Source organism: Leopardus geoffroyi, chromosome D2, assembly GCF_018350155.1.
Source record: "Leopardus geoffroyi isolate Oge1 chromosome D2, O.geoffroyi_Oge1_pat1.0, whole genome shotgun sequence".
Classification (NCBI taxonomy): Eukaryota; Metazoa; Chordata; class Mammalia; order Carnivora; family Felidae; genus Leopardus; species Leopardus geoffroyi.
The window spans coordinates 13,385,062-13,407,672 of NC_059334.1; the positions used below are offsets into that span (position 1 = coordinate 13,385,062).

Below are 22,611 nucleotides of genomic sequence, written 5' to 3' on the forward strand. Positions count from 1 at the left end.
GTAACATGGATATAAAAAAGCAAAAAGCAAAAAACGGGGCTCCTGTGTGGCTCAGTTGGTTAAGCGTCTGACTTTGACTCAGGTCATGATCTCATGGTACGTGGGTTCAAGCCCCGCGTCAGGCTCTGTGCTGACAGCTCAGAGCCTAGAGCCTGCTTCGGATTCTGTGTCTCCCTCTCTCTGCCCCTCCCCTGCTCACACGCATGCACGAGCGCTCTCTCAAAAGTAAAATAAATAAATAAATAAATAAATAAATAAATAAATAAATAAAACCATAAAATAAAATAAAAAAATAAAGTGCTTAAGCAAAAAATGAAAAGAAATGTAGTAAATAAGGCAAAATATCAGCAATGTTAAATTGACATCACAAGTGTATACAGGTGTTCCTTATACTATTCTCTGCGGGATGTTTGAAACTTTTAAAGGAAGTAATAAAAAATACACATATCCTCCTTAAATCTATTCTACTTTTAGGAATTAACTCAATGTAGCAGCCCTGTCAACTAAAAATGGCCTAGAAACGACGACCGACCCAATAGCAATGAGCACTGCAGTAACTCAGATTGTGGCCTACAAATGTTATTTCCTACTTAAAAAAAAAAAAAAAAAATCAGGCCCTTGGAGAAATGGCTGATTGTGACGTGGGACCAAAAATATGTAAGATGAACACCCTGCACATCTGATAGCTTCCTTATCATATCAGGAAGGAAGCTATCAGAAACCACTGGGTCACATCAAAAGTACTCAGGAGTCAATTTGAAGGGGTTCCTTCAGGCCAAATATGGGACACTTCGAGCATCAATAAGGAGGACAGCAATGGACTAAACCATATCAAATATGTTTAAACCCATGATTTTATAAAGATTTTAAAAATCTTTCATAGGTCTTCTAAGTGAATCAATTCATTATGAAGACTAATAAATAAGAGGAAAAAAATCAAACATTTCTCCTACTTTCAATCATCCAATTACTTTGTAAAGCAAGTAATTGACACAGGGACATTCTCCACAATATAAGTTGCCCAGCTATTTCATTGACCAAAGGAATGATAAAGAAAATTATTAGAATTTCACCTTTTGACAATCCCCAAATGACCACTATAAACAACGGTCATCAAGAAATAACATCACAGGAGCACCTGGGTGGCTCAGTCGGTTAAGCGTCCAACTTCGGCTCAGGTCATGATCTCATGGTTCCTGAGTTCGAGCCCTGCATCAGGCTCTGTGCTGACAGCTCAGAGCCTGGAGCCTGTTTTGGATTCTGTGTCTCCCTCTCTCTCTCTGCCCCTCCCGCACTCATGCTCTGTGTCTGTCTCTCAAAAATGAACAGACGTTGAAAAAAAATTTTTAATTTAATAAAAAATTAAAATAAAAAAAAAAAATAACAGGGGCGCCTGAGTGGCTCTGTCGGTTAAGCGTCCGACTTCAGCTCAGGTCATGATCTCATGGTTCGTGGGTTCGAGCCCCATGTCGGGCTCTGGGTTGATAGCTCAGAGCCTGGAGCCCACTTAGGATTCAGTGTCTCCCTCTGTCTGCCCCTCCGCTGCTTGCACTTTGTCTCTCGCATTGTCTCAAAAATAAATAAATGTTAAAAAAAAAAAAAAAAAAAGAACATCACAAAAAGAGATACAAGCAGACGTTATGTGCCTGACTGAAGTACACAACACTTACAGAGTATTTGTAAAAAAAAATAGAGAGAGATACCAAACCTGAATTTAATAAAGCCTATATAACTACCAATTTATAGGCAACAAAGACAGAAAAACATGTTAATGATATCATGTGGATGTAATCAGAAGAACCCAGAACATGGGAAATTTTAGAAGACAAACACAGTATTTTCAACGAATAAATTGCAAGGAAGAATAAAAGGAACAGAGGATCAATCTAGGAAATCCCATATCCAACCAACAGGAGTGCCAGAAAGAAAAGGCAAGAAAAATGGAAGGGTAACAACTATCAAAGATAATCTTAGAAGAAAACATAACTGAAGAGGTACATGTGACCTCAATCAAATAGGCTTGTTTAAGAAAACACCTACAACAGTGAAAAAAACACCTACAGCTGGACACTCCTGCTTTTCATCATGAGCCTTTAAGCACTAGGTGTTAACAGGTTCATGTATTATTTTAATATTTTTTAAAAAGTAGCAACACGGTTTCAATAATGGCCCAGAAGATTAATTAGCACTATTTACCCAATGACACTATAAGAAAACCTTGTTATATAGTATTTTAATAACAACACCATCTAAGATGTAAACAAAAATCTCCCTTGTTCATCATGGAAAATTACAATAGTCCTCTAAACGCAAGGAAAAAAAAAGTCTGCTAGAACTCTTCCAATGAGCCGCAGAGATGTGCAGGGTAGAATCAGCCCCTTGGAGAGTTCAGGCCAGAAGCTGGAACCTGGGGGACCAGAAATTGGTATGCAGGTTTTGGTAAAAAGATGTGAGGAGTAGAGAAAAATACTAAAAAGCCCAAAAGCTGACTTCTAACTTTTCTAACTCAGCTGTGAGTCGCTGTTCCTTGATGAATTCGGATTTCTGTTTCAGTAGGTGGCAATGCATTTCAATCCCTACTTAGGATCAATAAACTGAGTGACAAATACAAAACGCCTCCATAAGAACTTAGAAGAAATATATTTCTGCTTTTTTGTTTAAAGTTAACATTGTTAGTTTGGGATAAATCGAACCCAAAATACTGTAGGGCTATTTAATTTAGTCACTGCATATAGATAGGCAGTAATGCCAGATTTCAGTTACGATAAAACATAAAACAATATCTAAGGGCAAAGAACCATGAAGACAATTGCCCAGGAGGAAATAAAAATACAATGTACATCAGGATTGATGTAAGCAACTCCAAGTATATGGATATGAGAATATCCAGTAATAATTTTTAAGCACACAGCTGTATATTAATCAAAGGTCTACTTACAGTATTTCATTAATTAAATCAGTTACATTATCACTTTAAATCACATGATATGAATTAATTTAGAAAAAGTGCTTCCTCACTCCCGTTATTTCATGAAACCATTTTAATCAGACTCTTCAAACACAGTTCTAACATTAGTGTTTAACATCACTAGGGACACTTTTTTTTATTAAAAAAAATTTTTTTAACGTTTATTTATTTTTGAGACAGAGAGAGACAGAGCATGAATGGGGGAAGGGTCAGAGAGAGAGGGAGACACAAAATCAGAGGCAAGCTCCAGGTTCTGAGCTGTCAGCACAGAGCCCGATGTTGGGCTCGAACTCACGGACCGCAAGATCACGACCTGAGTCGAAGTCTGATGCTTCACCGACTGAGCCACCCAGGCGCCCCACTAGGGACACTTTTAAAATACCTCACACAGGGGCACCTGGGTGGCTCAGTCGGTGAAGCATCCGACTTCGGCTCAGGTCGTGATCTCACCTTTTGTGAGTTCGAGCCCCGTGTTGGGCTCTGTGCTGACGGCTCAGAGCCTAGAGCCTGCTTCGGATTCTGTGTCCCTCTCCCCCTACCCAACTCACACTTTGTCTCTCAAAAAATATATAAACATTAAAAAGAAAAATTTTTAAATAAAATACCTCACACAATAAGCTAGGATATATCAGTTTCCTACTGCTACTATACAACTGCACAAAGTTATTATCTTACAGTTTTGGAGGTCAGAAGCCTGATGAGAGTCTCACTGGACTAAAGTCAAGGTGCTGCAAAGCTGTCTTCCCCTCTGGAGGCTCTAGAGGAAAAGCTGCTACCTTGCCTTTTCCAGCTTCTAGAGGCTGCACTCGTTCTTAAACTTCCTGCCTCCCTTCCATCTTCAAAACCCACAATGGCCGGCTGAAACTTTCTCACATCACGACAAGTGCCGGCACTGCCTTCTTCCACTTCTACTTCCAAGGATCCTTGGGATTACACTGAGCCCACGTGACAATCTCCCTATCTTAAAGTCAACTGATTAGCAACCTTAATTCCACCTGCTACCCCAATTCTCCCTTGCCACGAAACTGAATAATGCTCCCAGGTCCTGAGATATCCTTGTTTGAGGGGAGGGAGCATTATTCTGCCCACCACGGCACATCATCTTTACTTAAAATAAACGTGTTTTAAAATCTGCATATGATGCTATCTCAGGAAATTACATTTCCATCCCCAAGCCATTTGCAAAACATTAGAACCGCTCTATTTCTTTTTTAAGTAAATTTTTAAAATGTTTATCTACAACAGTAGTTAACACTATGCACCCGTAACTGATCCAAGTGCTTAAACATCTTAACTCGTTTAGTTATAACACATACTGAAGTAACACGAGGGGTAATTACTAAATCTGCATTCGATTTCTCCTATCTTTGTACCAATTCCACCTGATGACTTCGAAAAGAAATCTTAGGGGCACCTGGGTGGCTCAGTTGGCTAAGCGTCTGACTCTTGCTTCCGACCCAACTCAGGTCATGATCTCAGAGGTCTCATGAGTTCGAGCCTCATGTCGGCTCTGTGCTGACAGTGCAGAGTCTGTTTGGGATTCGCTGTCTCCCTCTCTCTCTCTCTGCCCTGCCCCCATTTGCGTTCTCTCTGTCTTAAAACAAATAAATAAACATTAAAAAAAATTATTTTTATTTTTTTAATGTTTACTTATTTTTGAGAGACAGAGAGAGAGAGAGAGAGAGAGAGACCAAGTGCAGTAAGGCAGGGGCAGAGAGAGGGAGACACAGAATCCAAAGCAGGCTCCAGGCTCAGAGCTGTCAGCACAGAGCCCGATGCAGAGCTCAGAACCCACGAGCCGTGAGATCATGACCTGAGCCAAAGTCAGATGCTTAACCAACTGAGCCACACAGGTGCCTCCCCCCACAAATTTGTAAAATAAATAAATAAATAAATAAATAAATAAATAAATAAAATAAAATAAAATAAAATACATGCATACATAAAATCCCAAAGTAGCATCTTTGAGGTAAAATAATAGAGAATGCCCTCATACAATCAGATAATTAATAGAGTAAATAAAGAATAGCTCCCTCTTTGCACAATTATAATTTCAGGTAAAAAACTGCCTGATAATACATACACGAAGGAAGTGTCAAACTCACAGGCAATTTAATAAATGAAAATATGTACTACTTCATATTCACTAAATTACCATGAAATAGCTTCCATCTGTATTATTAGATTTGAGATTGACTACTCCGAGCTGCCTTTACAAACAGAGCCTTATTCTCATCAGCTGCTGGGAATACTAGCTTCTAGCAATTAGCCCTCAACTATGGGCCCACTTTTAGAACTAAAAAAAAAAAAAGTGCCTTGCACAAGCACATACACCCTTCCACATACCAGGATCCAGTGATGGATCATCACAGATGTAAAAGCCCAGCCCCTCATCTCAACTAGGAAAATCTCTGAAGGGCCCCCTATCTATCTTCAGAATTGCCCACAGGGTCAGGTGAAACTTTTGTTTAGACGACATCACAGGGGCACCTGGCTGGCTCAGTCAGTGGGGTATGCAACTCTTGATCTTAGGGGTTTTAAGTTCCAGCCCCACATTGGGGGCTAGAAATTACTTAACAAAATAATTTTGGAAAAAAAAACTGCACAGCAAAGGAAACAATCAACCAAACTAAAAGGCAACCTAAGGAATGGAAGAAGATATTTGCAAATGACATATCCGATAAATGGTTAGTATCTAAAATATATAAAGAACTTACAAAACTCAACATATACAAAAAAACAAATTAATTCGATTAAAAATGGGCAGAAGACATGAATAGACTTTTCTCCAAAGAAGATATACCAATAGCCAATAGACACATGAAAAGATGCTCAATATTACTCATCATCAGGGAAATGCAAATCAAAATTACAATATTATCTGACACCTGTCACAATGGCTAAAATCCAAAACACAAGAAACAGAAAGTGTTGGTAAGGATGTGAAGAAAAAGGAACCCTCGTGCACTCCTGGTGAGAATGTAAACCAGTGCAGCCATTGTAGAAAACAGTATGGGGGTTCCTCAAAATATTAAAAATAAAATTACCACCTGATCCAGTAATTGCACGACTAGGTATTTATCCAAAGAATATGAAAACACTAATTCAAAAAGACATATGCACCCCTATATTTACTGCAGCATTATTTATAATAGTCAAATTATGGAAACAGCCAATGTGTCCACCGATTGACGAATGGATAAAGATGTGGCATATATAAAAGGCAAAAATAAAAAAAGGAATGAAATCTTGCCATTTGCAACAACATGGATGGAGCTAGAGAATATAATACTAAGCAAAATAAGTCAGAGAAATCATTTCACTCATATGTGGAATTTAAGAAACAAAAGAATCAAAGGGGGAAAAAAAAGAGACAAACCAAGAAACCGACTCTTAACTATAGAGAACAATCTGATGGTTATCAGAGTGGAGGTGGGGTTCGGGGGGTGAATGGGTGAAAGGGGACTAAGAGTACACTTATCTTGATGAACACAGGAAAAATGTAAAGAATTGCTGAATCACTACATTGTATACTTGAAACCAACACAACAATGTATGCTAACTATACTGGAATTAAAATTAAAAAATAAAAATAATAATAAATAAATTTAAAAATAAGAGAATGAGGGGTGGCTCAGTCAGTTAAGCGTCCGACTTCGGCTCAGGTCATGATCTCACAGTTCATGAGTTCGAGCCCCACATCGGGCTCTGTGCTGACAGCTCAAAGCCTGGAACCTGCTTTGGATTCTGTGTCTCCCTCTCTCTCTGCTCCTCCTCCCTCCCTCTCAAAAATGAATAAACATTAAAAAAAAAATTGTTAATAAAAAATAAAAAAGAATACAAGAATGATATTATATAAAAAGAAAAAAAGTTATCACACCAAAAAGACTCTGTTAGTATGTATGATGATGAATGTTAACTAGACTTAACTTGGTGATCATTTTGCAATATATACAGATATCAAATCATTGTTTTGTATACCTGAAACTAATATAATGTTATATGTCAATTATATCTTAACAAAAAATGTAAGGAAAATAATACTATAGAAACATAAATATATTCCAAATAATAAATGAAAGAAGACATCACAAATTGTATTTATATCGATTTAAGCTACTTTAAATACATATACACGTGGATTAATGACAAAAGAAATTTCCAAAAAATTCTTAGTTTTTGAGGGTAGGGTATGAAAATTCAAGATTATGAGTTGTTTTAAGTTTACTCAGAAGATATTTTAACATTCAATTAATATAAAATAGTAACACTAAATAATTAGATAAATGCAAAATGAAATAAAACCATAGATACCACAGGATATTGTTACCCGAACAAAACAATGGTATATAAGAATATAAGAAGCATCTACAAATTGTTTCTTGTTGTTACAAAGCACTATGGGGGGGGGGGGTGGGAAGGAGCACTACAGAGAAGCCTACAAAGAAACAATCCAGAATAAATAAATACACACACCACACACACACACTTATAATTTACCTGCCACAGGAGGGACAACACCAGAAAAACGCACTGTTGCATGTTCTCCATTAACTTCAACTCGTCGACCAATGACATCTAAGGTCAACGTGTCATTCATGATAATATAGCCAGAATCCAAAATATGAGGAGATCTAGGAAGAAAATTACAAAATTGACAAGATCTTAATAAAGTCCTTAAAAATTTGTTTTTTTCATGTATTGAGATATTCCTTTTCTTTAATGTTTATTTTTTGAGATAGACACACACACACACACACACACACACACACACACACACACACACACGAGTGGGGGAGGGGCAGAGAGGGAGACACAGAATCTAAAGCAGGTTCCAGGCTCTGAGCTGTCGGCACACAGCTCAACACATCACCCAAACCTGTGACCTGCGAGATCCTGACCTGAGCCAAAGTCAGATGCTTAACCCACTGAGCCACCCAGGCGCCCCTTCACTTTAGTGAGATATTCTTGAGGTCAACACTCCTGCAATTTAGTCTTCATATTTTGGTGAAGAGAAGGACCTATAGGTTTATGTGGCATATTCTCATAGTTTCATTTTACTTTACTTTCTAACTATATTTTGATAATAATGTTTATTTTGAGAGAGAGAGAGAGAGAGAGAGAGAGAAGAGAGCGCACACACGAGCAAGGGAGGGGCAGAGAGAGGGAGAGAGAAAATCCCAAGCAGATTCCATGCCATCAGCACAGAGCCTGATGTGGGGCTTGAACCCACAAACTGTGAGATCATCATCATGATCATGAGCTGAAACAGAGTCGTACACTCAACCAACTGAGCCACCCAGGCACCCCAATAATATGTTTTTTAAATGTTGCTCAACTCCAGTTAGCTCACATCACATAACTTGTCTATTCTGTCATCTACTGAAGGGGATAGGAAGGAAAGGAGAATAGAAGAGAGGGGGACAGGGGCGCCTGGGTGGCTCAGTCAGTTAAGTGTCAGACTTTTGATTTCGGTTCAGGTCATGATCTCATAGTCGTGAGATCAGCCCCGTGTAGAGCTCCATGCTGTGCACGGAGCCTGCTTGAGATTATCTTTCTCCCTCTCACTCTGCTCCGACTCCTCTCTAAAATAAAAAATAAATTAAATAAAAAAATAAAAAACAAAAAAGGAGGAGAAAAGTAATAGAGAACAGGACAAGAAAACAGGCAATATGGGCATTGTTATCTCTTGAGGATGGGAGAAAAAAACAAATTCATAGATATAGGAAGCAACACATACAATGAACAATAAATAAAAATTAAACTCTAGGGGCACCTGCCTGGCTCAGTTGGTGGAACATGTAGCACTTGATCTCGGGGTCGTGAGTTCAAGCCCCACATTGGACACAGAGCTTACTAAAACAAAACAAACAAAAAACCGTGAAACTCGGGGCGCCTGGGTGGCTCAGTCGGTTAAGAGCCCAACTTTGGCTCACATCATGATCTCATGGTTTGTGGGTTCAAGTCCCACATCGGGCTCTGTGCTAACAGTTCAGAGCCTGGAGCCTGCTTCAGATTCTGTGTCTCCCTCTCTCTCTGTCCCTCCCCCTCACATTCTGTCTCTCACTCTCAAAAAATGAATAAACATTAAAAAAAAAAAAAAAACCATTACACTCGAATGAAAAGACAGAACCATGAAACTAAAGAGAAGGCCCTAAAGGGAGACAGAGTGAAAAGTATGTCCTATCCAGGAATGGTAACTAGATCCACCTCCTACTTCACAGGAAAGCAGAAGACTGAGGAACATGTAAGAGACACTGTCAGCCAAAATCCAGACAGTGGGGAACCCTACCGTCAAACAAGTTAGTTTCTTCAACACAAGGAGAACACAAGAAGAAAAAGAAAGACACGGAGGGAGAACAAACAGATTTAAAAACACTGAAGACAACCAATTGCAACATATGGACTTCGTTTGGACCCTAATTTTTTAAAAAAGTGTAAGTAACTTTAAAGTAAACACTTGTGAGAATATTGAAAATTTGAACACTGACTAGATTTGATATTAAAGAAAAACTGTTTGGGGCACCTGGGTAGCTCAGCCGGTTAAGCGGCCGACTTCGGCTCAGGTCATGATCTCGCGGTCCGTGAGTTAGAGCCCCGAGTCGGGCTCTGTGCTGACGGCTCAGAGCCTGGAGCCTGCTTCGGATTCTGTGTCTCCCTCTCTCTCTGACCCTCCCCCGTTCATGCTCTGTCTCTCTCTGTCTCAAAAATAAATAAATGTTAAAAAAATAAATAAAGAAAAATAAAGAAAAACTGTTTAAGACTCAATGAAATCCTTATCAAAATACCAATCGTAGTTTCCACAGAACTAGAACAATTCATGCTAAAATCTGTATGGAACCACAAAAGACCCCAAACAGTCAAACCAATCTTGAGAAAGAACAAAGCCCGAGGCATCACAATCCTGGATTTCAAGTTATAGACAAAGCTGTAGTAATCAAAACAGTATGGTACTGGCACAAAATTTAGACAAATAAATAGAACAAAATGGAGAGCCCAGAAATAAACCCGCACCAGTATGGTCAATTAATTTATGACAAAAGAGGCAAGACTACCCAATGGAAAAAGACAGTCTCTTCAATAAACAGTGCTGGGAAAAAAGGAGAGCTACATGCAGGAGAACAAACCTGGATCACTTTCTGACACCATACACAACAGTAAACTTCAAATAGATTAAAAACCTAAATATGAATCCTAAAACCACAAACTCCTAGGAGAAAACATAGGCAATAATTTCTTGGACATCAGCCTTAGCAACATTTTTCTAGATATGTCTCCTGACGTGCGGGAAACAAATGCAAAAATAAACGACTGGCACTACATCAAGATAAAGAGCTTTTGTACAATGAAGGAAACAATCAACAAAACAAAAAGGCAACCTACTGAATAGGAGCAGATATTTGCAAATGATATATCGGATAAGGAATTAATACCCAAAATACATAAAGAATTTATACAATTCAACACCAAAACTACAAATAATCCAATTAAAATGAGCGGAGAACCTGAAGAAATATTTTTTCTAAAGAAGACATACACATGGCCAACAGACACATTGAAAGGATGCTCAACATCACTAATCACCCAGGAAATGCAAATCAAAATCACCATGAGATATAACCTCTATACCTGTTAGAATGGTTAGTGCCAAAAAGACCAGAAATAACAGATGTTGGTGAGGATGTGGAGGGAAAACAAAACAAAACAAAACAAAACAAAACAAAAAAAACCCAAAACCCTTGTGCCCTGTTGGTGGGAATGTAAATTGGTGCAACCACTGTGGAAAACAGTATGGAGGGCCCTCAAAAACTTAAAAATAGAAATACCATATGACGCAGCAATTCCACTACTGGGTATTTACCTAAAGAAAATAAAAACACTGTATCGGTTTGAAAAGATGTATGCGTCCTGTGTTTATTGCAGTATTACTTCCAATAGCCAAGATGTAGAAGCAACTCAAGTGTCCACTGATAGACAAATGGATAAGGAAGAGTGGTGTGTGTGTGTGTGTGTGTGTGTGTGTGTGTGTGTCAGACGAATATTCTGCAGCCATAAAAAAGGATGAGTTTGAGCCATTTGCAACAACACAGATGGACCTAGAGGGTCTTATGCTAAGTGAAATAATTCAGACTGAGAAAGACCAATATCATATGATTTCATTCATATGTGGAATCTAAAAGCAACAACAAATGAATAAACAAAAAAAAGCAGAATCAACTTTAAATACAGAGCTGATATTTGCCAGAGGTGAATGGGGTGGGGGTGAATTGGCAAAACAGGAGATACAGGCTTCCAGTTATGGAATGAGTAAGTCACAGGAAGAAAAGTCACAGCATAGGGAATACAGTCCATGATACTGTAACAACGTTCTATGGTGACAGATGATAGCTTCACTTGTGGTGAGCAAAGCATAATGTATAGAGAAACTGAATCACAACGTTGTATACCTGAAGCTAATGTACCACTGTATATCAACTATACTCAAATAATTTCTAACATAAAAATTCAAATGTAAAAAAATTTAAATGTTTAAATTTAACTATAATTATCCTAAAAAATAGTTTTCACTAGTTTTAAATGCCTTTTCAATTTTCATTAACATGTAAATAGAATTTTTTACAAGCGAAATAGATACGTAATTTCTATTCTACTTCTTTTATTAACAGATGAACATTTTTCTATACAGCCACAGAATTATCATATTAAGCTCTTTAATGTTGACCTGTAGATCCACAATTTACTTAATCATTTCTATCCCTCCCCCCCCAAAAAAACAGCTAAAAACATGGTTTTGTTTTTAAATTATTTATGTCCCCTGAAGTATTTCCCTGGGAAAAATTCTTGAGACAATTATTCAAAGTAAATAAACATGTTTAAGATTCGAGAAAGCCATGGCCAAACTGTCCATCCAAAAACAAAGTTAAATACTAACACTGACACTAAAAGAAAATCTACTTTTTTACTTGTTTCTATAAAGTCTTATGAATTCCCATGAAGAACTTTCAAGTCAGGTCTTCTCTATTCTATACTTGTACAAGTAATTTTTTTAAACTAATCTCTACACCCAACATGGGGCTAAAACTCACGACCCCAAGATCAGGAGTTGTGCGCTCTACTGACAGAGGCAGGTGCCCCTTGTACAACTAATCATTGAAGCAGGACTTAACACATCATTATTCATGTAAATGCAGAACTTTACATTTATATATACTGAACATTGAACACTCCAACATTAATTATCTCTCCCAGCTCTGTCCTGTGCAATTTTTGTAAGATCGAAACAAAATGTGTATGTGTGTGTGTGTGTGTCTGTGTCTGTGTGTATTAGATATATGACTTTGACCAAAGACAGAACCCATACAAATCGTGTGTAAAACTTTTCAGTTATAAGCCCTCCTATTATCCAGTTCACATGCAAGAACATCATGAACTTTGTGAAATGCTCCCCTGAAATCAAAATAAACTGTCAGTCCCAGAATATACTGTCAATCAGAGGAATGGGTAACTTAAACACCTCTGAGTTGTATGAATATTTTTGGAAGGAACAGTTGTTCCTTTGTGATTTGTTCTATTGACAATAATGAGTATGAGAAGGAAGATAATGATGATCAAAGAGAAAGTAAATACTGCACTGTTCTCTGCAAATTTCCCTGGCTTGTCAGGGAATTGCAATCCAAACAAACAAACAAAGGCAAATTTAGCAAGACTCGCTCAACTCTTCCTACTTTCTTAGGATTACTGCTTTTCTAGATGTTCACAAAAATCTTTCCTAGAGGTTCTATTTCCCCTTGTTCATTACTCTTTAAAGATTACGGACAGGAATTTTTGCAATCGTATTTCCCAGTTCTTTCATAAATTACTACATGTAATTTCTCTTGGAATGCAGGCTAATTCAAAATGGCCAAACACTATACCACCTCCTTTTATCTTCAACATGCTTTTAAACAGGCTTTTTTTTTTAAAGACAGGAATCATTTTCCATAGACACGACAAAAGATAAAAAATTGAGTCAATCTGTGATTTTTCTGTCATCTCTATGCTACATCAAATATATTTTCAAAAGATGAAGCAAAGGTGGCAAAATGTTAACAATCGCTAAATAAAGGCAACGAGTATCTGGGTGTTTCCTATGTTTCAAAATATTCAAGATTTAAACTAAAAGCCGTATATTACTACACCCAAGGCATTTGTACTACTTTTTAGTCTAGATCAATCCTAGAAGCTTCTTTTCTTATCTTCCCATTTTTTCACAAATTGATTTGGAGGCTCAACCTTACCAGTATTTTTCTGAAGAGGTCCATTCAAGCGTCTGAAAGTCATTGTTATGCTGTTTCTTCTTCATTTCAGGGATGCTCCTTATATTTTTCCAGATACATCTTTCTCACTTAATTTTTTTTCTTTAAAAAATTTTTAAAGTTTATTTATTTTTGAAAGAGAGAGAGAGAGAGACAGAGCACGAGTGGGAGGGGGCAGAGAGAGAGAGAGGGAAACACAGAATCGAAAGCAGGCTCCAGGCCTCGAGCTGTCAGCACAGAGTCCAACACAGGGCTCGAACTTGGGAATGGCAAGATTGTGACCTAGGTCGAAGTCGGACGCTTAACCAACTAAGTCACCCAGGTGCCCCTTTTCTTTTATTTTTTAAAGTTTACCTAACCATTTTGAAGGGGGAGAGAGAGAGAGAGAGTGAGAGGGAGAGAGAGACAGAGACAGAGAGAGAGAGAGAGAGAGAGACGGAGGGAGGGAGGGGCAAGAGAGAAAGGGAGAGAATCCCAAGCAGGCTCCACACTGTCAGCGCAGAGCCCCAAGTGGAGCTCACACTCACAAACCATGAAATCATGACCTGAGCCCAAGTTGGATGCTTACCCAACTAAGCCACCCAGGTGCTCTTCTCACTTAACTTTTTAAATAGATGATACTCAAAAGAATAAAAGGGAATACACTAAAAGTTTCCCTTCCATTCCTGCTAGTCATTAGCTCTTTCCACTGGCAACAGTTTTATTAGTATCTTATAGTATCTTCCACACACATTTTGTGCTTATACAAGCTGATATATTTTTTTCTTTCTTTACACAAATGATACCATGCTCTATATGGGGTTCTATTCCTTACATTTTCATTTAATAATATAACCTGGAAATTTACCCACAGCCATGTCAGAAGCTTTTACATTTTTTATGGCTACACAGTATTTGTATACATATACCATAATTTATATAACCAGTCTTCACAAACTGATGGACTTAGGTTACTTCCAAGTCTTTGCTATTATAAATAATACTGCAAAAATTAAACCTGCTCAATTATTTTTTTATACCTGTGCAAAAATAACTGTAGCAAACAATCTCAAACTGGGTATTGCTGAATCAAAGGGGAAGAGCATTTTTAATGTTGAGAGCTAATAACAAATATCCCTTTTTAGGAACTGCACCAATTCACAATCCTACCAGCACTGTATGCAAGTCCCAGTATCATCACAACGTTGTCCTTCGCAGAATACTATCAAATTTTTGGTTACTTGTCAGTCTGATAAGTGAAATATACATTTTATTTACATTTCCTTTTATGAGGGAAGCTGAGCATCTATTCATTTTGATTCCCTTTTCTATGAATTACTTGTTCACATCCTTTACCCACTTTACTTATCTTTTTCTTAAGCTGTTTTTAAAAATATAAGCTGTTTTCTGGATGTTCTTCACAATGAGATGACTACATAATTCCTCAAATAAAATACTTTGAAAAGAATTGCAAGGAAAGGGGCGCCTCGGTGGCTCAGTCGGTTAAGCGGCCGACTTCGGCTCAGGTCATGAGCTCATGGTTCACGAGTTCGAGCCTCGCGTCAGGCTCTGTGCTGACAGCTCGGAGCCTGGAGCCTGCTTCAGAATCTGTGACTCCCCCTCTCTCTCCGTCCCCTCCCCAGCTCATGCTCTGTCTCTCAACTAATAAAGAAACATTAAAAAAAAAAAAGTTTTTTTTTTTAAAGAATTGCAAGGAAGGACACAAGCAGATAATTGTACAACCATGTTCACAGCGCTATTATTCACAAATAGCCAAAAGATGGAACTAACCCAAATATCCGTTGATGGATGAATGGATCAGCACAATGTGGTATACACATATAGTCAAATATTATTCAGCCTTAAAAAGAAAGGAAATTCTGTCACATGCTATAACATGAAGGAACCCTGGGAACATCATGCTAAGTGAAATAAGCCAGGAACAAAAGGACAAATACTGTATGATTCCATTTAAATGAAATACCTAGAGTAGCCAAATTCATAGAGAAAGTGGAATCGTGGTTGCCAATGGCTGTGGAAAGGGGGAAATAGTGTTAATGGCTACAGTGTTACAGTTTTGCAAGATGAAAAGAGTTCTGGAGACATATGAGTTAAGATTGCACAACAGTGTGAATGTACTTAACACTACTCAATTGTACACCTAAAATTGTTAAGAGGGTCTGGGGCACCTGGCTCGCTCAGTCTGTGGAGCATGAGACTCGTGGTCTCAGGGTTGTGAGTTTGAGCCCCATGCTGGGTGTAGAGATTACTTTAAAAAAAAAAAAAAATCCTCAAGGGATGCCTGGGTAGTTCAGTCAGTTAAGTGTCTGACTCTTGATTTCAGCTCAGGTCATGATCTAGCAGTTCTTGAGTTTGAGCTCCGCGTCGGGCTCCTTGGTAGCAGTGTGGAGCCTGCTTGGAAGTTTCTCTCTCCCTCTCTCTGCCCCTCCTTGCACACTCTCTCTCTCAAAATAAATAAATAAACTTTAAAAAACTGTTTTAAATATTTTTTAAAACTTGTCATGGCGCCTGGGTGGTTCAATCAGTTAAGCCTCTGACTTTGGCTCAGGTCATGATCTCATGGTACATGGGTTCGAGCCCTGCATCAGGCTCTGTGCTGACAGCTCAGAGCTCGGAGCCTGCTTTGGATTCTGTTTCCCTTTCTCTGCCCCTCCCCCACTCATACTCTGTCTCTCTCTCTCTCTCTCTCTTTCAAAATAAAGACTAAAAAAAGGTGAACATAAGGGTAGGGAAGCAAAAATAATATAAAAACTGGGAGGGGGATAAAACATAAGAGACTCTTAAATATGGAGAACAAACAGAGGGTTACTGGAGGGGTTGTGGGAGCGGGGGATGGGCTAAATGGGTAAGGGGCATTAAAGAATCCACCCCTGAAATCATTGTTACACTATATATGCTAACCAACTTGGATGTAAATTTAAAAAATAAACAAATAAAAAAGAATTTAAAAATTTTTTAAATAAATAAATAAAAATAAATTTAAAAATTTTTTAGTATTTTTCAAAAATTGTCAGGGGGGCGCCTGGGTGGCGCAGTCGGTTAAGTGCCGACTTCAGCCAGGTCACGATCTCGTGGTCCGTGAGTTCGAGCCCCGCGTCGGGCTCTGGGCTGATGGCTCAGAGCCTGGAGCCTATTTCTGATTCTGTGTCTCCCTCTCTCTCTGCCCCTCCCCCGTTCATGCTCTGTCTCTCTCTGTCCCAAAAATAAATATAAATGTTGAAAAAAAAATTAAAAAAAAAAAATTGTCAGGGCGCCTGGTGGTTCAGTCTTAAGGTTAAGCATCTGACTCTTGATTTCAGCTGGGGTCATGATCTCACCATTCCTGATACGGAGCCCCACATCAGGATCTGTGCTTACAGTGCAGGGCCTGCTTGCGAGTGTCCCCCCTGCCCCCACTCTGTCCCTCCCCTGCTATCGCTCTCTCTCAAAATAAACTTAAAAAAAAAAAAAACACTGTTAAGATCGTCAATGTTATCTGTATTTCAGCACAATTAAAAAAATATGAGGGGCACCTGGCTGGCTGAGCCCACTATTTCAAGTTTTAGAGAGCTCTGATTTGCTTCCACTTTAATTGGGACACTGAATCATTAAAATATGGTATTTCATGGGAATAGCCATATGCTTACCTCTTTGAAACTACACTACATATAATGCATCCTTCAACTGAGCTCTTCATTAAGACAATTGTTTGGAGACTATAGATGCTGGAGAGGATGTGGAGAAACGGGAACCCTCTTGTACTCTTGGTGGGAATGCAAACTGGTGCAGCCACTCTGGAAAACAGTGTGGAGGTTCCTCAAAAAATTAAGAATAGACCTACCCTATGACCCAGCAATAGCACTGCTAGGAATTTATCCAAGGGATACAGGAGTGCTGATGCATAGGGGCAGTTGTACCCCAATGTTTATAGCAGCACTTTCAACAATAGCCAAATTATGGAAAGAGCCTAAATGTCCATCGACTGATGAATGGATAAAGAAATTGTAATTTATATACACAATGGAATACTACTTGGCAATGAGAAAGAATGAAATCTGGCCTTTTGTAGCAACGTGGATGGAACTGGAGAGTGTGATGCTAAGTGAAATAAGCCATACAGAGAAAGACAGATACCATATGGTTTCACTCTTATGTGGATCCTGAGAAACTTAACAGAAGACCATGGGGAAGGGGAAGGGGAAAAAAAAGGTTAGAGAGGAAGGGAGCCAAACCATAAGAGACTCTTAAAAACTGAGAATAAACTGAGGATTGATGGGGGTGGGAGAGGGGAAAGTGGGTGACGGGCATTGAGGAGGGCACCTGTTGGGATGAGCACTGGGTGTTGCATGGAAACCAATTTGACAATAAATTTCATATTTAAAAAAAAAAAGACAATTGTTTGCAAGCGTGTGTATAGAAGCTAACGGAAATAGCTGTATGCTTAACTCATTAAAAATACACTGTTTTTAAAAAAATGAAAAAAAAAAAAAGAATATGGTATTTCTTCTCCACTCTTCAAATTATACCTGCCCTAGGAAGCAGTTTGATTATATTCAACATTTTTTTCATTGAGAAGATTCAAAAATAGCTTCTTTTCCCACAATCTTTGAGGCTCTTTCACTTCACTTATTTCTTCCTCCTTGTTGATGAGAATTCAAAACAAAGGAATCTTTCCTCTCCTTTTGTTTCTGCCAAGGAACTTAACAATGGACCCTCCCCACTCCACACACAAATCGGGTCTTTTCCAGAGAAAAGAAGCCTCTAGCAGAATTTAAGACAGCTGAAATCTTTCATCATTTATCTGATTTTTGTGCCTCTTTTATAATCTGTCTGTATTAGGAGGATAACAACCTTATTCTCTTTACCAAATGATATACAGCATAATCGATAGATCTCTTCTATTCCTCAGTCCTAGCATTGTCCCTTGTGGTTTCTACCCTAATGTCACTACTCTTCGCGCCAAACAAGTATATATATCTTCCTGATATATACTCTTCAGCTCTCAAATCTTACATTGGATTGTTTTTAACAAAGACATGTATTTCCATTCCAATAATGAGCCCATCCCAGCAAATTTCAGTGATATTCACGGTATTGCAGGTATCCTCCTGGAACGGAAACTTGAGACCACACGTTCAGGTACTATGCTTTTGCTACAATTTCTCCCTAAAATCTTTTGGCTGTCTCCTCCATTACTTTGGTTATATATAACACTCTTTCTTCTCAACAGCATCCAATTTCCATAGTGTCAGGAGCAATTTTTCCCTCTTTATAGAATGTTAGTATCCATTCCTCTCAATCACATTTTCTTAATTCCTACTGGGAACTATTTTTCTCAATTCCTCTGAGAGGCAGACTACTTTAGAATGAGGCTGATCATTACCTGGGAAGACAAGAAAAGAAATGGCCTAGCATCTGAGTTATTATCTATGCTTATTAGGAATAAAAGATGAGAGGGAATATATCTTCAGTGGTTAAGTCATGACCACCAGAAACTCAGACTAAAGGTAGGTCAAGGTTAGTATCTGGCCTTGATGGTATTCAAGAAAACATACATGACTATCCCAAAAAGTGGGGACTGCACCATAATGGGACAGTGCAGGTGGATATTCCTCAGAAACCCAAAGGCTGCATCTAGGAAGCTTGGCCAAAGAAATATAGTATAGGTCATGTAACTGGGATCAGGGGTAACTAACAAGAATAGAGTAAGACCTCACTCAACTCCAGGTAGTTGGACCACTGGGCTGATTACCTGGACAGAGCCTAAGGGAGGTGTTTTTTTACCCTAAATCCATAGACTCAAGGTATCTTCTAACTGAAATTCGGCATTTTCAAAATTTAGGGATTTTTTACCCTAAATCCATAGACTCAAGGTATCTTCTAACTGAATTCGGCATTGCACATAGGCAAAAAAAAAAATAGTTGATTAGCAGCACCTGTGATCCCACGTCTATCACATTACAGCTAGTATAGATATCCCAAGATATATTTTACATGCATCACTATTTCAAAATTACAACATTTATTAGACCTGCCGCTAGATTCTGTCATTTAAAATATTAATGAACACACATTACATTACAATTTTTAAGTATTTTGATAACTTTATTTCACATAACTGGATTCTCATCTAAAATCCTATGTTTTTTTCCAAGCTTTATTATTTATGTTTATTCCAATTTTACTAAATTCCAGTTAGTTAACATACAGAGTAAAATTAGTTTCAAGTGTAGAATTTAGTGATTCAGCACTTCCATACAACAGCCAGTGCGCATCATAACAAGTGCCCTCCTTAATTTCCCTCACCTATTTTACCCATCCCCCACCCACCTCCCTTCGCGTAACCATCAGTCTGTTCCCTGTAACTAACAGTCTGTTTTGGGTCACCTGGGTGGCTCAGTCAGTTAAGGGTCCAACTTCGGTTCAGGTCATTATCTCACGGTTCGTGAGTTAGAGCCCGTGTCAGGCTCTGGGCTGACAGCATGGAGCCTGGAGCCTGCTTCAGGAGTCTGTGTCTCCCTCTCTCTGCCCCTCCCCTGTGCACTCTCTGTCTGTCTGTCTCTCTCTTAAAAATAAACATTAAAAAAATTTTTTTAAAGTCTATTTCTTGGTTTTCCTCTTTTCTTCTCCCTGTGTTTGTTTTGTTTCTTAAATTCCACACTAGCGAAATCATATGGTAGGTCTTTCTTGGATTTATTTCGCTCAGTGTAATACCCTCTAGCCCTGTCCCCATGGTTGCAAATGGCAGGATTTCATTCTTTTTTGTGGCTGAATAATATTCCGTTATATACATATGCCACATCTTTTTTATCCATTCATCAGTTGATGAACATTTGGGATCTTTACATAATTTGGCTATTGTCGATAATGCTGCTGTAAACATCAGGGTGCATGTATCCCTTCAAATTAGCGTTTTTGTACATTTTTGTATCCTTTGGGTAAATACCTCTTGGTACAATTGCTGATCATAGAGTAGTTCTATTTTTAACGTTTTAAGGAACCTCCACACTATTTTCTACAGTGGCTGCACCAGTTTGTATTCCCACCAATAGTGAGAGTGTTCTCCTTTCTCTGCATCCTTGCCAACACCTGTTGTTTCCTATGTTGTTAATTTTAGCCGTTCTGCCAGATGTTAGGTGGTATCTCATTATAGTTTTGATCTGTATTTCCCCAGTGATGGGTAATGCTGAGCCTTTTTTCATGTGTCTGTTAGCCATCTGTATGTCTTCTTCGGAAAAATGTCTATTCATATCTTCTGACCATTTCTTAACTGGATTATTTGTTTTTTGGGTGTTGAGTTTTAGAAGTTCTTTATATGAAATCCTGTGTATTTTCTGTATTTAAAAACATTTTGGGGCACCTGGGTGGCTCAGTCGGTAAAGTGTCCGACTGCTGCTTTCGGCTCTGGTCATGATCTCACGATTTGTGAGATCGAACCCCACATCGGGCTTCAGGCTGATAGTGTGGAGCCTGCTTGGGAGTTTCTCTCTCCTCTCTTTCTCTGCCCCTCCCCCCTCAAATAAAGAAACACTTTAAAAAAACATTCTAGGGTGTCTGGCTGGCTCAGTCTGTAGCATATTGTCAGCAACTCTTAATCTCAGGGTTGTGAGTTGACCCCCACATTAGGTATAGAGATTACCTAAAAATAAAATCTTAAAAAAAAATTCTAAGGAGCTCACAGACTTTATCAGACTGCTAAAGGGGTCTTTATCCTAGATAAAGAATCAAAGAAAATTTGAGGACATGACAGGCATCAAAGTAAATTATTTAAACTAAATTACATAGTCCTTTATAACGCTTTCATTTTCCTTATTCACAATATTCATTCAAAATTGCCGACAATTTCTTTAATTCTTCTACAGATTCTTCTAAAAAACCACTGGTTTGTTTATGTTTTTTTCTTAATATATGTAGGCGCCATGCCCAGCATAGAGCCCAACATGGGGCTTGAACTCACAACCCTGAGATCAAGAAATGAGCTGTTACAGTACACTTCATTCAACTTCTCCAGTGATAGATGAAGAAATGTCAAGGGACTTTTTCCTTATACTAAAAGGCATGTGGCATCTTGGCCCTGGTATCCTCTGGTGACAGGAATGCAGACTGAAAGAAACAGTTCCACTAGTTTGTTCTGCATTCCGTTTCACCTCAGTTTGTCTCTGGAATCCATGTTGCTAACATCGTGTGTTTGTTGTTGTTAAAAATAAAAAATAATAATAATAAAAAAAACTAATTAAAAAAAGAAATTAGCTGAGATCAAGAGTTGGATGCTCAATTGACTAAGCCACCCAGGTGCCCCCAACTGTGTCATTTTCTAAGAGTGGAAGAATCTTAACCTGGGAAAGGCATCTGAAGAGTTCCATCTATATTATCAAAATGGTTCTCACCTATTTTCTGCCATTTTTAGCCCAGCATCTTCCCCTTGCGGGAAGTGTATTTTCTCTGCCTGGTGGGCTGTCACTCACCCACCACAGGAGTGGACACATGGCCCAGGATGGCCAATATAGTGACTCCTCACCTCTATTTCCTTGCATATAGCAACTGGTCCATACGTGAAGACCCTAACCCAAGCAGAGCCAACCTTTTAGAAAATGACATGGGCTCTTGAAGAGAGGATCTATCCCTCTCTTTCCCAAGACCTAAAACAAAAGGACCACTTAAACCTGGAATAACTGAGGGCGCCTGGGTGGCTCAGTCGGTTAAGCATCTGATTTCAGCTCAGCTCATGATCCCACAGTTCATGAGTTCAAGTCCCCACATCAGGTGAGCCCTGCTTCTCTCTTTCTCCCTCTCTCTCTCTCTGCCCCTCGCTCACTTGTGCCCTCTCTCTCAAAAACAAAACCAAACCAAAAAACACTTGAAGAGCTGAGAGGTACTTCTGCTACTGTATGGAAAAAATCTGTGTGAAAATAAGGCCACAAGGGAAAGTGGAGTTGATCCAACTATGCATGAAGCCTTTCATTAGCCCAAATGAAACAGTAAATTTTCTTTCGCTTACATCAGTTTGAGCTGAGTTTCTTTCTCCTGCAACTGTTAAGAATTCTGAAAAAATACACAAGAATTAAGATCGTATGTGTTCCTATTTAATGTAATACGAGCATTACATGCAGTCAGTCTGCTGGAAAGAAATTCGACCTCATCCACTACATGTTACCTATGGGACACTGGAGAATTTAACCTCTGTGTGTCTCAGTTTTCTCATCTGTAAAATGTATCCTAGGAGGACCTACTTCACAGGACTGTTCTGAGAATTAAATGAGTTTTTATGTGTAGAAGTACTCACCATCAACAGTTGATAAACGTTAGCCATTGGGGCACCTGGGTGCCTCAGTCAGTTAGGCATCCAACTCTTAATCTCGGCTCAGGTCG

General features: G+C 38.7%; 1 protein-coding gene across 8 annotated transcripts in view; it reads right to left on the reverse strand.

The window, feature by feature from the left end:
• The window catches only part of TBCE (tubulin folding cofactor E), a 90,699-nt gene that overhangs the window by 61,473 nt on the left and 6,615 nt on the right, over positions 1 to 22,611 (reverse strand). For 5 of the 8 annotated variants that reach the window (XR_006701383.1, XM_045437292.1, XM_045437290.1 and 2 more), the window contains one exon: positions 7,469 to 7,602. Coding sequence is in view for 6 of the 8 variants with exons in the window: in XM_045437292.1 (XP_045293248.1) it covers positions 7,469 to 7,568 (100 nt within the window). In the remaining 2 variants the exon portion in view is untranslated. Of the gene's footprint in view, positions 1 to 7,468; positions 7,603 to 13,245; positions 13,355 to 15,033; positions 15,099 to 22,611 lie in introns of those variants that run through there. The other 3 variants (XM_045437289.1, XM_045437291.1, XM_045437295.1) reach the window with 3 other exon arrangements.